The 16,167-nt window shown below is 42.1% G+C and overlaps 1 protein-coding gene across 4 annotated transcripts in view; it reads right to left on the bottom strand.

The window, feature by feature from the left end:
* LDLRAD4 (low density lipoprotein receptor class A domain containing 4) overlaps positions 1–16,167 on the bottom strand; it is a 435,540-nt gene that overhangs the window by 24,525 nt on the left and 394,848 nt on the right. The window contains exon 1 of one of the 4 annotated variants that reach the window (XM_007063857.4): positions 1,509–2,617. The exons of 2 other annotated variants lie outside the window; for them this stretch is intronic. In XM_007063857.4, the coding sequence (XP_007063919.2) occupies positions 1,509–1,578 (70 nt within the window). In that variant the 5' untranslated portion in view covers positions 1,579–2,617. Of the gene's footprint in view, positions 1–1,508; positions 2,618–16,167 lie in introns of those variants that run through there. One more of the 4 variants, XM_007063859.4, reaches the window with a different exon arrangement.

Genomic DNA, 16,167 nt, shown 5'->3' with positions numbered 1-16,167 from the left:
AGTAGGTGTAACTGAAATTATTCCAAGATTAAAAGCTCTTTTCACAATGCAATTACATTTTTAATTTATTTTTTCTTTTCAGTTAAGTATAGACCATTCATTAATAACACAATCAACTCCTACACACACTTTCATTCTTCAGTCTTTTATGCCCTCCCATTACTCCTACTAAGAACTCCACATACAACAATCAGTTTGTCAGTTTTTTCTCAGGTCATTGTACTGATAGCTAAAACGTCTAAAAGCATGGAACACAGACATTACGTATGTGTTTTAGGATAAGGTCAATTTGCCATAGGTCACAATTGCAGGTTACAAACTTGACACAGAAGACAATTGTTATACTACAGAATATATAAAGGCTAGATTTTTGAGCATCTCCATACTCACAACTTTTTTTTTTTTTGCCTATATATTTACTGTGGAAATTCTTGCTAAAGGGCAACATGCAAAACGAGTAATGTTGATTTAGACTTTCCTAGAATGTAGAGATCACTGGAATGACATTTTAGTTCTATATCTGCCAAGGGCTGAGTCTTCCAAATTTATCAAGGGCCCAGTATTTCTATGAAAGGGCAATACCTCCTTTCTCTCAATAAATGTTTCAGGATCTGATGCATTTGAGAGACTTACAAATAAAAAAATACAATCAAAATATGGTCACATATAATAAAACCAGTGTATTCTATTACAGCATGTACACACAAACTCTTTCCAAATTTGGCTTTATGACGCAAAAATGAAAAACAGAGCATAAGAAAACACCCCATTAGATTTTCAAGGGTAGCAATTTATTTTCAAAGAGCGGGGGGAGGGGAGATATTTAATCCTTTCCTGTACCCAATTTGTCCCCCTGCTAGTTATTAGAACAGAAGAAAAAGGACAATAGCACAAGTAGTCCACATTTATTGACACAACTCAAGGCAATTAGTGCAGTTTCTGATATATGCCAACATACAGTCATATCACATACCCTCCCACCCCACCCAGGCTCCTTAGTTAACGGCAAACGTGAGAGGCACCTCCTCCTAACCACCACAACCCACATCCCCTAGTAAAGCTGGTTTTCAAAAATTGAGCATGGAAAAAATTATATCTACTTACGCACACACAGGCATAAAGAAGACAAGATCAGTAATACAGTTTTTCCAGGGGAATTTATTTTTTTTACTTCACAAATATGCAGCAAAAAAGGCTATTGTGTATTTATTGAAAACACTTTCCTATGAGAATAAATTAAGACTAGAAAAGGGGATACAGTAGCTTATTTATATTCAAGTGGGTAGAAATGCCTGGACCATTTTCCTAAAGAGACAGTTGTACAAACAACTGTGTGCATATATAATAGGCTCCCTTCTATGTATACATGTCTGCTCATAAGAGTAGCTCTGATACAGCAATACTGTAACTTGGCAGATCAGATAGAAGTCAGAGATCAAATTTACAATAATCTGATTCATGCATAAATTAAATAAATATTTAAAAAATACAACCAGAAACTGGAGTACCTTTTTGCAATAACAGGTCTTTTAACTGAGCATCCTTCAACGCTGTACTGTTACGCTGTTCACTGGACATAATCGTGTCCTCTGGAACAGGGATTCAAGCCTTTCTGTGAACCCCCCAGCACACACAGCATCACCAGTCAGCCTCAGGTAAGTTCCATGCAGTGAGGCAATATCCCCTTGAGGCCGCTCACTCAGAGTTGCACAGTTACAGCTAGCTTATTTTCTGTCTGTGTGTGTGTGTCTCTCTCTCACTCCACTGTATATCAGCAGGGCCCAGCCCAGGTGCTAGACAAAATGCTGCACTCCGACCACAGACTGTGGCTACCAATTATCAACTGCCATCAGCAGAGAGCAACATGTAATGTAACAGGAACTTGGGGCTGTTGTGGAAATAGATAGTCTCTCCAAGGCCTCATATCTTCAGGCCAGCTGAAATGGACTTTTACTCTTGTTTACTCAAAAATGTACATACATAGACTGCGTGTGTATTCACACACACACACACACACACAGACAGAGACAAGAAAAGAGCTAGCATTTCAACTCTGACTAGTACAATCTTTTTGCTTCAGACTAAACATAAAACAAAAAAGGATTTTAAAAAAAATTAAAGAAAAAGAAAATCTGTAAAGGCCAACCAAATTGTTTCCCCCTTGATCCCTGTCAAAAGCCTTGTGCTATGTACGCCTTGAGGGGAGGAAAATGGGAGGGAGGAAGGGAAGAAAATGAGCGAGCGAGAGAGAGAAGTCAAAGAAGGTTGTATATCTTACCAGCACCACACAGATAACAGCTTCGTAGCTATGCTGCTTTGCTCTTTAAACCAAGACTAGTTGACACTTAGAGGCTTCTAATTCTTCCGCATTTCTGATCCAACACAATACATGCGTCATTCCATGCCCAGAACACTGCACTCACTACTTTAGTCAAGACTGCTAATGCTCCCTCCCTCTGTCTCACTCTTTGCCAGAGGTCTCCAACTATTGGGAGTTGCTAACACATGCTCTTTTAACTAAGCTCCGCATTGGAAACTGAGGATGTCATAAGCACACTAGAAACACGCGCTCCCTCTCTCTCTCTCTCACACACACACACACAGAGTTTTCTACTGTATGCTACTAACATAAGCATAGTCAAAGCCTGGATGGAGATAAAAGCACCGTACTGCTAATCTTCCCTCCAAATCACACTCTGTGAACAATACAGTTCTTTTCTCTGAACCTTCTCAAGTGAAATAATGTTAACAAAAATTGTTTTAATTGACATTGGGTATGATACTTATTACATTCTATTCAGACATTTTATTATTTCTGATTTATCAACACTTTTCCCTTGTATATTCTGAGTGGTTCTAAATTTATACATGCCAGCTGTTGAAAAAAGAATACACTCATTTAAGCAATATATTTGCTATTTTTCCTCTTTATCCATCCAGACTGTCCAGCTCATTCCAATAGACTTAAAAGGTATCAATGAAAACATTTATCACCAAACGTATTTATCCCATGCTTTTCCAGGGCTGACAGGTACAGAGCCACATAGAAGACACCTTTAGAAACTAGCTGCAATCTTGTTATGTTATGTTGTAGGGAGAGTCATAGTGTAATTATGGCTTACAAAAAAATAGGGAAATATCCTGGTGTAATATTGCCAAAGGACAACCATCATGAGAATTGTTTTGTAGCTAAAATAAAAAGTTATTTTCCATTTTTAGTTTTGAATACCGGAGTAGCCATACTGGATCTGACCTTTGTAAATTAAATGTACTCATCCGCTTTCCAAATTTAAAGGAGTGGGAGAGAGGGAAGAATAGTAGTTTCTATACACATTCCATTTTTAACAAGTTACTGGCATGGCTTGTTCTCAGTACTGTTTGTATGTGAACACCTATAGTTAATATTTAGTAACAGTGTTTCACCCCTGGCAGATATATAGGCTGGCATATGATTGTCCTCCAGTAGCTTTTCAGCTCATTATTTTTAAAAATGCTTACAGAGCCCCTAAATATGTCTGCATAGCCAGTTTGGTCAGTCCTCCTTCCTCCCATTAGTAATACTATTTATTTCTCTTGCAATACTGACCAGATCGATGCACCGAGACTGGTTCTCCATCCTGCTAGACACTGTTCAAACACATAAGCATGAGACTATCCCTGCCTGACCATCTCACAATCCAAACAGACAAGACAGACAAGAGTGCGAGGGGAAACAGGCACAGAGAAATGAAGCGACTTGCTCAAAGTCACACAGAAGGTCAGTGGGACTGAGAATAGAACAGGTCTCCTATCCAGTAGGAACAGAACAGGTCTCCTGACCATAATGCCTCTCTGATTGCCTGGATTTGTAGTTTGTTAGCACTATATTTTTTTGTAAGTGCTGATATTCAATACTGCCAGCCCTATGGCCCTGATCCAGCAATGCACCTGAACACACACACAACTTAAGTAAAATAGTTGTGGGTTGGTTATGCATTGCAGAATGTGAATTTGTGATTTATTACTTTAAGAATGCCAAGGATTCATCTTGCTTAGACTATATATACATCCACACCCCAAACACCGCATTTGGGGGGCGGGAGAGGGCATAATGGTAATGGATCATATAAAATAGTCTCCTGAGAGGTTAATGGAACGTTAGAATAGGTTTTAAAACATATACTCATGAACTGCTGTCCAACTTGAATATTATCAACTGCAGCATTGCTAACAGTAATGAGCTACAGCAGTAGTAATAGAGGGAAGTAATATAGCACAGGTCAACTTAAAGTTCAGAGTCTTATCACTGGCTTTAAAGAATTAATTCTATAGATTGACCTATACATTTTATATATGCTTGTTGCATGGTTTTGTTGTGTGGTCTTTCCTTTTGTGGGTCATCTGTGCCTGTTAACAGCTACTATTAAGGTCAATCAGCATTGCCATTATGAATTCCTGTCCCGGGATTTACAATTCAGCTATAAAAAATTTCTCTGCGTTGAAACTTGCCACACAAAATATCATCTCTGGACTTAAATTTTAAAATGACAAAGTTGATTTCAGAGAAACTTGGTTTAAAAAAATAAGTGGGAAATAAAATTATTTGGCAGTTTCAAATGCTTCCTCCCTTTGCTCTCCTACAACTGAAGAAACTGCTTTGAATGTTTGTGTCTCATGTTTGAAGGGTTTCTCTTCCAGTACAGAATAACGGCTTTTGTCATGGTGACAATTAGGTGTGCAGAAAGCCTGATATGTCAGTTTCATCTATGCATTAAATATTGTACTCCCCCCAAAAACATTATTTTAATTAAATGTTATTGTGCATGTGCACGCACCACCCACATGACAAACCGTTATAGCATATTGTATCCATAAGTGGTGTAACCAGATCTTCAAGAAGTTCCTCAGAATAATATTGTGTTAATGACCTATATATTAAAGAATCTTGAAGTAAGTGTTTCTGTGTTCTGAGCCATTAGGGGCAACAAACAACTGATTAGCTAGCAATAGACATTTTGTAAGAGAGGCTTGGTGGACATACTATGTCCTACCATTCCCTTTATTTGAAAGAAGAGTCTGTAGTGAGCTGTATAACTAGAACATGTGTTCCGGTGAAAGTGCCCTCAAGTAGTAGGGTTGCCAACCCTCCCAGTTTTGCTGGGAGTCTCCTGGAATTGGGCTTTATCTTCCAGAGGCTACTGAAGCCAAACCAGGAGATTTTAGGTTGCTAAAAGTCCAGCAGTGCAGCAGGGCTAAGGCAGGCTCCCTACCTGCCCTGGCCCCGCACTGATCCCGGAAGCAGCTGGCACATCCCTGTGGCCCTGGGGTGGGCAGGGGTCTCCATGCGCAGCCCGTGCCCCGATCATCAACTCCACGGCTCCCATTGGCTGGGAACTGCAGCCAGTGGGAGCTGCGGGGGCCATGCCAGCAGGCATGGGCAGCACGCGGAGCCCCTTGACCCCTCCCCCGGGGCCGCAGGGATATGCCGGCCACTTCTGGGAGCTGCGCGGGGCCAAGGCAAGCAGGGAGCCTGCCTTAGTCCCGCAGCACCGCCACCCGGGAGCCGCCCGAGGTAAGCACCACCTAGCCAAAACCCACACCCCTCACCCCTCCTGCACTCCAACCTCCTGCCCCAGCCTGGAGGCCCCTCCAGCATCCAAAATCCCTCTCAGAGCTTGCACCCTGCACCTCCTTCTGCACCCCAAACCCCTGCTCCAGGCTCAGCCCAGAGCACCCTCCCACACTCCGAACCTCTTGGCCCCAGCCCAGAGCCTGCACCCCAACCCCATGCCCCAGCCCATTGAAAGAGAGTGAGGGTTGGGGAGAGTGAGCAATGGAGGGAGGGAAGATAGAGTGAGTGGGGTGGGGCCTCAGAGAAAGGATGGGGCCTCAGGGCAGGGCGTGAGGTAAGGGTGTTTGGGTTTGTGTAAGTAGACAGTTGGCAACCCTATCAAGTAGGCTTTAGCATATTGAATCACAATGTTCCTCAAAGAACCATTATAAGTCTAGTATGTTAAATGACAAACGCAAAACCTAATTAACCCAGTATGATGTCACTGAGGTTGTAAAGAAAGTGTTGACTGATCTATCTCTCCACTCAGTCATACCTTAAAAAAATCCAAGAGCTGTGCATGTAAGAGGCCTGGGGAGGGTAAGCCTCCCCTAAATAAAGAAGGCTGGCGATACAGGGGGCAAATGCCAAATGCAGATCACCTCCCTTTAGAGGTGCACTGGCCTGCTGCCTTTGCCTGGGAGCAGGAGTGCCAGAAGCTCTTTAGAAGTGAGGGGGCCACAGCTGCCCAGATCATGGCCTCACCCCCACTCCGCCCCTCCCCTTAAGGGCAAGTGACAGGGGGTAGGATGTGGAGAGGAGGGAGTGGTGGGTGGGGCCTCAGGGGAAGAGGGGAGTAGGGGTGGGGCATCAGGGGGAGGGGTGGAGCAGGGGGCAGGGCCACAGTCTGGGTGCCGATGCCCCCCCGTCCTCCCCACACTTCTGGGGAGCGTTTAGCGCTCCTGGAAGTAGCATTCCCAAACGAAAGACTCGCGTTGCCTATGCAAAAATCCCTCATGGAACCCACAAGATTGGAAACTGTCTTCTTCATTTACAAACATGAGTGATATTATACTCAAGTATAACAAAACAGTTTCATTTCTCAACATTTGGAATCCTACAGGCAAATAGCTTACTTGATATTTGCTACCAATTCTTAGTCTCTTTACTTAGGTCCTGTGGGGACATGGTTTATTGTGGCTCATGTCTTGACACCTCTCTAATCTGTTCTTATTTTTATGCTTTGTAAAATTTAATAAAGCTTGTAAAAAGTAAACAGTATTTGCTAAAGTGCAAAAGTTGGTATAAAATGGTGTTATTCACCATGGTGGAAATTCACCCCTATGTTGAGGGCTTAAGTAGAAAAAGTACATAGTGCATAAGACTCATGATAAGCCTCTGCACTGGGGTGAACTTTACCTCATTTGTGCTGTGAAATATCTAACACACACTTGAGCACAGAAAGCCAAATTAGACCGGCACAATGAAAGTATTATTATTTACATAGCACCATAAGTGTTCACTGTGATTTACAGTCCATTAAAAAGACAAGTGGACAAATTCACTCCATGGCCTATGCCATCTTTCTGTGATGTACAGCCTGGTGGAAGACCCACGCTGTAGGATCTCCAACCAGGGGAGGTAAGCTTGTGTGTTGGAGACGGCAAGAAACATGTCCATCTAAAGTGAGCTATAGGAGATTGGTTCATCTCAGGAGGCTGGCAGAACTGACTGAGAAGGGTACATGGTAGCCTCTGGTTGCGAGTCATCTAAAGTCCCGGTAATCACCTAAACTTCCCTTTCTAACAGGCAACTCGATCCGCCCTTCTCTGTGGTGGATTCCCACTTCCGTGCACCAACTCTGGTAAATCTGGCCCTGGAGTTCACACATAAGATACAGAGAAATCCCCATATTATGGGGAAAGGAAAAACTGCTCTTCTCATTTATAAGGTATTCAGACTTGCGGCACTTGTATGTCTTGCTTTTTAATATTTATTTTATTTTTGTTTCAATGTGATTAGGGGAAAGTGAACAGATAGCACGAGTGTGATATTAGTGACAGAAGCCTGAAGAAGTGAGTTTGAAGGAGGAATTTAAAGCAGGAGAGAGAGAGTGCACAGACATCTAAATTAACTTGCCACTAAAGCTGTTCTTTGGTCTACATTTCTAGGAAAAACTGTGAAAATTGATTTTTGATTTAAAAAAACATTACTCATTTCAAGCCTCAATTAAAGAGCTGCCTCCAAACCATGTTTCCTAGATAAACAAAGGTGTGCTTGATCCACAGTCACAAAGCCCACATGGCCCATGTGCAGACCATACAGGTGGTGGTTTGTTTTCCTGTAATCAAGTAGTCAAACTGGGGCATGACACTGTAAAACCAACCCACATTTCATATCTGCCTGGCTCAAGAGTGTCCCTAGCTGTGTATACACTGTCAATTTTGGGGATATTTACTATTGAACTTGCACCTCTGTAGTTCTACTAATGCTAGCTCAGGCTGGGCACAGGCATTTTACCACTGTCACGTAAGCAGGATTAGATGATTTGGTGGAAAAATACCTGCACTCTGTCCACACTAGAGCTTGCACTTCTGGTAACAATGGTGCAGCCATGCCATTGCTGAAAAATAGGTAAGGAATTTCCTAGTATAGATGCACATGGAATGAGAAACTGTGTGCATGAAAAAGCTGCTGTAAGTTTGATTGTGATAATTTGCCCAGGGCTATTCAGACTATGAAAACATCCCTAAAGGGGTGGTTGAGAATCAAAATTCTGTGCAGGGATCTGTTATGTTAAACACCGGTATACAGTGACTTCCACTAAATTCAATCATTGGCTAATTCAATCCTCCATTTAATTCCATTAAAACCTCAAGAACCAAATCATCTGTACTGAAAATAGCACAACTCCTTCCGCCCTTTATTTTGATCATATTTCACTGCTTTTTGCCTGTTTGATTAGCTAATCTAATCATCAGTTGTAGAAGCAGGATGTATAATTATCAGGAAAGGCCAGACTGAACTCAAGAAAGAACAATAGTAATAATAATAATAAAGAATGAAAAGGAAAAAATTGTGTTCTTCAGACACTTGTCCTGACAATAAATGCAATGCTGTGCTATGCAAGTCATGACAGAGTTGTGCTGATCTTCTATGATTTGGTTTGTGAACTTAATAGTTCAGTTCACAGGAACACAATGGCACTGCTCAACCTTCCCCCAAATTCCCACCACTCCCAGAGTGGCTCCAGCCAGTAAGGGATGGATTCAGCCGTAAGTTTTTCTACAGCCCATTCAAGAAGTAACTATAAGAGATGAATCAAGAGATACATTAAAAACCTGAGAGATCACATAATATATTATCCTTCCATGGAAATAACTTAGACGAGAGTGAATAGAGAGAGGTAGACAGAATTAGTAGCGGGTGCTAGAATGTCTGCATATGCAAGAATCCTCCCTCAAAAGAAAACTAAAAGCCAGGCGTTTGAAATACATGTTGCTAAATAAGCCATTAACATTATTTTACACACAAAACGGAATATTCACTGCTTCACTAAAAGAAGACCCTTTGGGACTTCAGTGAGTCTCATGCCAGGTACTTTATTCACTTGCATCATCCCGCATTGCGAGCAAACTATCTGGCAGCCAGAGAGAGACAATGGTGAGAAACTGATCGCAAATTAACACGTTATCAAAATATTTTATCAAACATTATCAAACAACATTAATTGAAAGGTTTCACAGAGCTGGACAATGCACAGACCTTCTTTGAGAATCTTTACATAGAACACGCTTACATGCTAAACTAGGTTTTTTAACATTGCAACACACATGAAGGTGTGAAACCAGGATTAAAATCAGAGATTGAAAATATTAGTAGGAGGAGATAGTTTTCTTACTGAAATTATATGGTATACCAATATTATCAGTTCTGGGTATTAAGGCTTGGGGATGTGGCCAGATTTCAGGGCTCCGCCTATCTACCAGTGCTGGCTGGTAACTGGAAGCAGAGGCTTACATCGTGTACACTGCCCCATTGTACAGTAGCAACAAGAACTAGGAGGCCTCAGCTTTACTAGTATTTCTTGTAAATCTCCCACTGCTGCACTACCACCAGTGGGTCTGACTGCAGAAGAGCTAAGTATATACACAGGCTGCCAGTGTTTTAATCATCTCGATCTGCTCTGAACAGCATTCATTGACACAGGTGATAAAAATTCCTGCGACTTGCCTACAGTAGTGCTTCCATTACTGTTAGCACCAGTGGGACAGTGCGGGTGGTACCACAGCGGCTGGAGACTGTAAGAAAATGCCAACTGTGGAGACAGCCCTACTGAACACACTACCCTCACAGATCCACCTGAACCGTCCTGTCCAGTGGAGGCAAAATGGCTCAGAGAACTTCCCCTTGTCTGTTTCAGAATAGCTCAGAGAGGAAAAGCCAAACTTTGGCTATGTCTTCACTGCTAAAAGAGGAGTATTTTGAACTGAGATATCTAACTCAGTGTAAATTCCTAGTGCAGACAGGGCACACAGGTGGTTTTTACTGCAGCTAGTCAAGGTAAACCGCAGATGCAGTGTTGACTTCAATTAGTTACGCTGAGGTAAACACTAACTGCATCTTGTCGCTACTAGGCTTTTACATCAAGCTAACTAACTTGAGTTTGCTAGCTCAGGGTTAAAACATACTTTTGTTTTGCAGTGAAGACATAGCCTATAGTTCTCATAATAAACCTGTGAATTCAATACTGTATTATATTCCCCACAGAAAGGAAAAACAGACACAGAGAAATTAAGTGATTTGCTATAAGTCACACAGCAAGACAACAGCAGAGCTGGAAATAGAATCCAAAACTCCTGATTCTCCAATGAATTTATCATATTTTCTCTCTCCAAGGAAAACTTTAAACTGGTAAAAAGGGAACGGCTGTTTTTAAAAATGTATGGAATTCAGTTATCTTATTTAGACCATAGGACTGCATATGATTGACTACTGTATGTCAGTCAGTGTGATTATATGTAAAGTGCAAAAGATTCCTCCACCCTTTCCTCAATTCTATAAAGGGAAATCAGTCTTTCTAACTTCAAGTCTTGACTAATTCACAACAAACCCAAGCCTAAAATCTGCAAAAATCCCTAGTAGCCCCAAAACAGAATAACTAAGCTTTCAGACTGCTGATAATTAGCATGTACTAAAGCTTCAGAAGCAGGTGATGGGATCATCCTAGCAATTATAGATCATCCTAGAATTTTATTCTCAAGGATTGTGCTCATGACTCCCAGAACTTCAAGCTCTTTAGTGCCTTGAAGGCTTGGTTGGGGCCCAGATCAGTACTTCCATCTCATGATTCATTGTATACGCAAGTTAAGCATGTGATCTTGGAATGGAGAGGGAAAGGGATGAGAAAGCTGCAGTGAAATAGCATTTTTAAAATTTCTTCTCCGAAGTCATTTTAGACTGGTCAAAAAATCCTGGGAGGCAAGCACATAAGATAGCTAAATGAGAAAAGAGGAGGAGTTACTGATTTGCCAGGTCTTCTATGTTACAAGCTAAGTGTGATGTGTCATTTCATATTCTTTATGAAAATATGCTTATGATATGAATATGACATAACTGAGATATACTTTATGCAAGATGGCTCATGTGAGATATCATTGGAAAGGTTATGATTTACTGAATGTGATTATCCTATTTGTATGCATGTATCATTTCTGTATCTGAAATGAGGAATATTGACTATGTATCTGTATTTCAGCTATGTTACTTTGGGTGACACCCCCTGCCAACACTTCAGGTACAACAATGGAAAAGCCAGACAGGGCAGATGGCCCATCAGCAAGGACAATGGACTGTAAAAGATCGTAGTCTTCCTGTGGGTCAGCCATGAAAAATGGCTACAAGGGCCCTACAGAGTCAGGTGGTCTTGACACCTGATACTAAAACATTACCTGGGACTTCTTGTAACTTTCCACTGTAAGGGAAGGAGGGTCAAACTAGGAAAAGAAGGACTCCCGCCTTATGCAAATCACATTTAAGGGTGGGGAGTGAGGTAATCCTGGTCGTCAGTTCTCCCCTGCTACCCCACCCAAGATGACTGCTGGAACAACTAAGACTGAACTGCGGGAAAGAACTGGGCCCAACCTGGAAGGACATCTGGCCTGTGAAGAAGATTATCAGAACCACATTTACGGAGAGAACTCACATGTAACCAGTTTCTTTAGTGTATTAAGTTTAATTTCCATGCTCTGTTTTATTTTCTTAATAATCTGTCTTGTTCTGTCTGCTACCTCCTTAACTACTTAAAATAAAATAAAACCTCTTATAGTTAACAAATGTATTTCTGGTTTACAATATAACCCAGTTTATGTGATTTCTAAGTGGGGTGCCGTGGGGCGAGCAGCTGTGTACACCCTCCTCCACATTGAGGGAAGAGGCGAATTTCATATAAGTTTGGGTTTGTACTCCAAGGGGAGGGGGTGAACAGCTGGGTGCTGTGGCAAGCCCCTGAAGCTGAGCCTTCTCAGAGCGGCTCTCTGTCTCTCTGAGAGCTGGGTGTGGCCCTGCCTGTGTGCTTGGCTGGAATAGGCAGGGGAGCCTAGCCCAGCAAGACCAGGTAAAAGGGGGCCCAGGCTGGCAGAATAGTCTGACTCAGCGGTGTCCCAGCACACCAGGTGACATCCCAGGGGGTCCAGCCCATCACACTGAGCATCTGAAAACAAAGTGTATTTAAGTTTAAAAGGTGGCAGTAGACTTCAGACAGCAAATAACTACTATAGAAGCCATTTGCTTCAAAAACACTTTGAAGATTCCTGCAGGACAAATATAGCATATGTTTATGACTGTACTTAAGCATCAGAGTCATAACAGACCAAGCCTGGCTGTTAAAGATTCATTAGAAGAGTTCAATCTGCTCATTTCTCAATGACAGGTGAGCATACCACAATCCAAAGGCTGGGGTCAGCATTTTCCTCAGATCTGTACAGCAACCCTCAGCCCGCTATGCATGCATGGAGGTCCACACAGGAGGGCCACACACACACGGAGACAAGAATAGCTAAGCGGGAGTACTGCTTGCATCTAGTAAAGTCATAAAGAGTATTTTCTCAGGCCCACTCTTGAAAGCTAAAAGCAGGAGCATGGGGAAAATGCTGTCCAAAAGGGAGAAGGGGGGAAATCAATACAAATGCACAGTCTGATCAATGGTAGTAGAATCAGATTTTTTCAAAATCCACGAATCCCATCCTCAGCTATTTTTAATACTTAAAGAGGTATAAAAGGAATTGCATTCATACTGATGACTGGATCCATAAGTGGTATGACAGACTGGATCAATGAGTGATATTCCAGGCCCTTAGTCTGTGATTCTACTGTTGTTTCTCTGGCAACACTTGCATACAAACTGTCTGGATACATGCACAAAAAGTGGACTAACCCTAGGTAACCACCCGATACAGCAGAACCGCATTGCACTGCTGGGGAGGAAATAAGTCTAGGAATACCTCTGGTGTGTGCAGGTTAATGGAGCCCACATGTATCATAGATGTGATGGGTCTGACTGGGGGAAAATCTATTTATGAGAAATATGCCATTAGACATTACAATGAAACACAAACTGCTCTGCCACAGTAATTTGTTTTATTTACATTGTGAAATTTCTTTCCCTTGTTATAATGGATGGTTTACAGTAGTAATGATTTATCCAAAAGGAGCTGAGCTAATGAATGGGATATTTGTTTCCTAAAAGTTGTGGACTCTGTTTCTGTCTGTCTGGTGGGAGAGTGCTGATTCACATGAATTCCACATCTGCCTCACAACAGCATGCATGCAATAGGGCCATTTTTACGGCGACCTCATGACAGACCAGGTTACTCCAAAGTTACTGCTGCAAGTGGGTGCAAAAGCCTATGAGCCACCACTGGAAAGTACCGGGAAACTCACCAGTCCCTGTAAACATCCACATTTTTGTCCCACTACCATAAATATAACATGTTGCTCCCTAGTAATGACTGCCATCACTAAATTCTGTAGAGCTATTTAGCAAAATAAGGCCCTTTCTTATCTTGTACTTTCAAAGTAAGCAGATAAAGCACATTGTCTTTTGCTTGTGCAGCCCTGAATAAAAGAATTACTGTTTATATATAAAATCGCACACACAGTATTGTCCACTCACAAACAAATATAAAACAGCAGAGAGTACAGGCCTGAATGGTGGTCTCTGTTTAGGAAAATTGAACTAGTACAGACAATGGATTCATCTCAGTCGCACTCCAACCAAGTATCCCATTGAGATCAGGATGAGATATTCGACCTGATGATAGCCTTTGTCATTGTTAGAATCCACATTACCATGGAACAGGCCAGCGTTAACAGTATTGCCACCCCCGAGCATAAAAAATCACAAGTCAGGCCCCCCGAAATCTTAAGCTTAGCTTAAAAAAACCCAAATATCAGGTTCTTTTTATTTGCCTTCTGGTTTCTGAGCCTTTAGGGTGCAATTGAGTCACATTTTTCAGCTCAGATACTCAAGCAGTCTCTTTATTCCAACAGCTGATGCTTTAAGAAAAACACAAAATATCACCAGGCTCACAATAAAATCATGAGCGTTGGCAACACTGCAAGTCTGGTTTCAGGAGCTAGACTTTCTTTCCTAGGCCTGAACTGAGAGCACAACAGAGGTAGCATGCTCACCTCTTGGAGCAGGGAGAAGTGCCTCACAAGGCTTTGCTGCTACCTTTCTGCTACATGAGCTTCTAAATAGTACCATGCGGTCCCTCTTACCTAAGAGTAAAGCTGATGAAAGGGATGAGGCTTGAGGAACATGTGAAAATGGAGATCCTTTTCCTACAGTCTTACATAAGCAAAGCTGTCATGCATTTCACTGATCAGATTCCAGAAGCAAAGCTAGATTCTTGTTTCTAATTTAAATTGTCAGTATGGCAGAAGGGTACACAAAAGGATGTCTTTATTAACCTTTATTAAGCAGAGGCGCAGTATCAACAGGGTCAGATCAAAGTTCTACAAATGAACTTTACTCCACTTGTGCTGTCCGCCTTCAGCATACCACCAGTGGAAATTCAAGCAACATTTTCACTAAATGGGGTGGAAAAGGGAGAAAGCTTTCAAACAAAATAGATTTAGGCCAGGATTTTGAAAGGACCCAGTCAAACCTTTGGCTTTCACTGGGAGCTGGGCACCCAACTGCCCTTTGAAACTCTTCCCCATACAGAATATATGAGATTTTCCCCTTAAGAATAATAACCATGGAAACGACTCCTACTTTGCAGGAGCTGCTAGGTTACATAATAATGCATAGGACGCTACCTTTTCATCTTGTATAAAGCTAGTATAAACTCATAAGATTCATCACTTGCTTTTGTAAGGCAGAAAACATAGTTTGGCAATATAATATTTGGACCATGTGATTTCTACAGTTAACAAGATAGTTGATATTTTTCAGTCTTATTGGAATGTTAATTTGTGTGCTGTTTAAACTGACTCATTCATAGCATGCCATATCATATTTAAATTTTTCAGTGCAGCTAAGAAACTAGGAAACACCTGCCACAATTTTTTCTTTCCTGAACTTTATCACGAATACAAATCTGAAGTTTCACCACTCTGTGTGCCAAGTGCAAAACATGCCAAAACCAGCACTTCCTGATACACACAAATACAACAAGAACAGATAGGACATACAGCACCGAGCCATCACTGACTTGTCGGTTCTTACCGCAAAGGAGAAATGAGATCGCAGTCTATGTACAACAAATTTAATAATGTGTGTCTGAGAGAGAGAGAATGCTTCACTGCTATGTGTGATGACAACAAAAGATTTCTAAGTCTTTCTATATTGCAGCCAGAAAACATTAAAGCAGCATGTCAAAACTGGCTTAGCTTCTAGGGGAGGGATGACCAAATATTGCTCAATGGCGAACCATCCTAGCAACCTTGAGGGCCACACCTAATTTACATAAAATAGAGCAGATCACAGCCACCAGAGTGAAAAAACTATTTTTCAATAGTACAGCAGAGTACACACACAATTAACTCTAGCCACTCCCCCCTATGCAATCGTCCCTTCACAAATTATACATACAGTACGTCAGTAGCTAGAATTATTGTACTGGTCACCAAATCCTGGTGCATTTGTACAGAAGGGGTGAGAGATGGATGGGTGAAACTGCTTGACCATTCCAGACATGTACCAATATTTAGTGGTAAAATGAATTCAGACAATGGGACACACAGAGAAGCTTCAGAGTCAAACCCATTGAGATGAACGGAGACAGTTTATCTGTCTTTTAGGGGTAAATCTTAGTCCTACTTCTGTAGCCATGGACTATCCGCTTATTAATCAGCCACGGGGGTTTCCTTGCTTCAGGGGTGAGCAAAGTATGGCCCGCAGACCGGATCTGGCCTGGCAGCCATTTAAATCCAGCCCTCGAGCTCCCACTGCAGAGTGGGGTCTGGGGCTTCCCCTGCTCCGGAGCTCCAGCCGGGGAGCAGGGTGAGGGGTCGGTCCACACGACTCCCGGAAGAAGCGGCATGTCCCTCCTCCAGCTCCTATGCGTAGGGGCAGCCAGGGGGGCCCCTGCCCCAAGAGAGGTCCCTGCAGCTCCCGTTGGCTGGGAACC

Source organism: Chelonia mydas, chromosome 2 (genome assembly GCF_015237465.2).
Source record: "Chelonia mydas isolate rCheMyd1 chromosome 2, rCheMyd1.pri.v2, whole genome shotgun sequence".
NCBI lineage: Eukaryota > Metazoa > Chordata > Testudines > Cheloniidae > Chelonia > Chelonia mydas.
The sequence above is the reverse complement of the archived record's forward strand: the minus strand, read 5'-3'. Positions and strand labels throughout refer to the sequence as shown.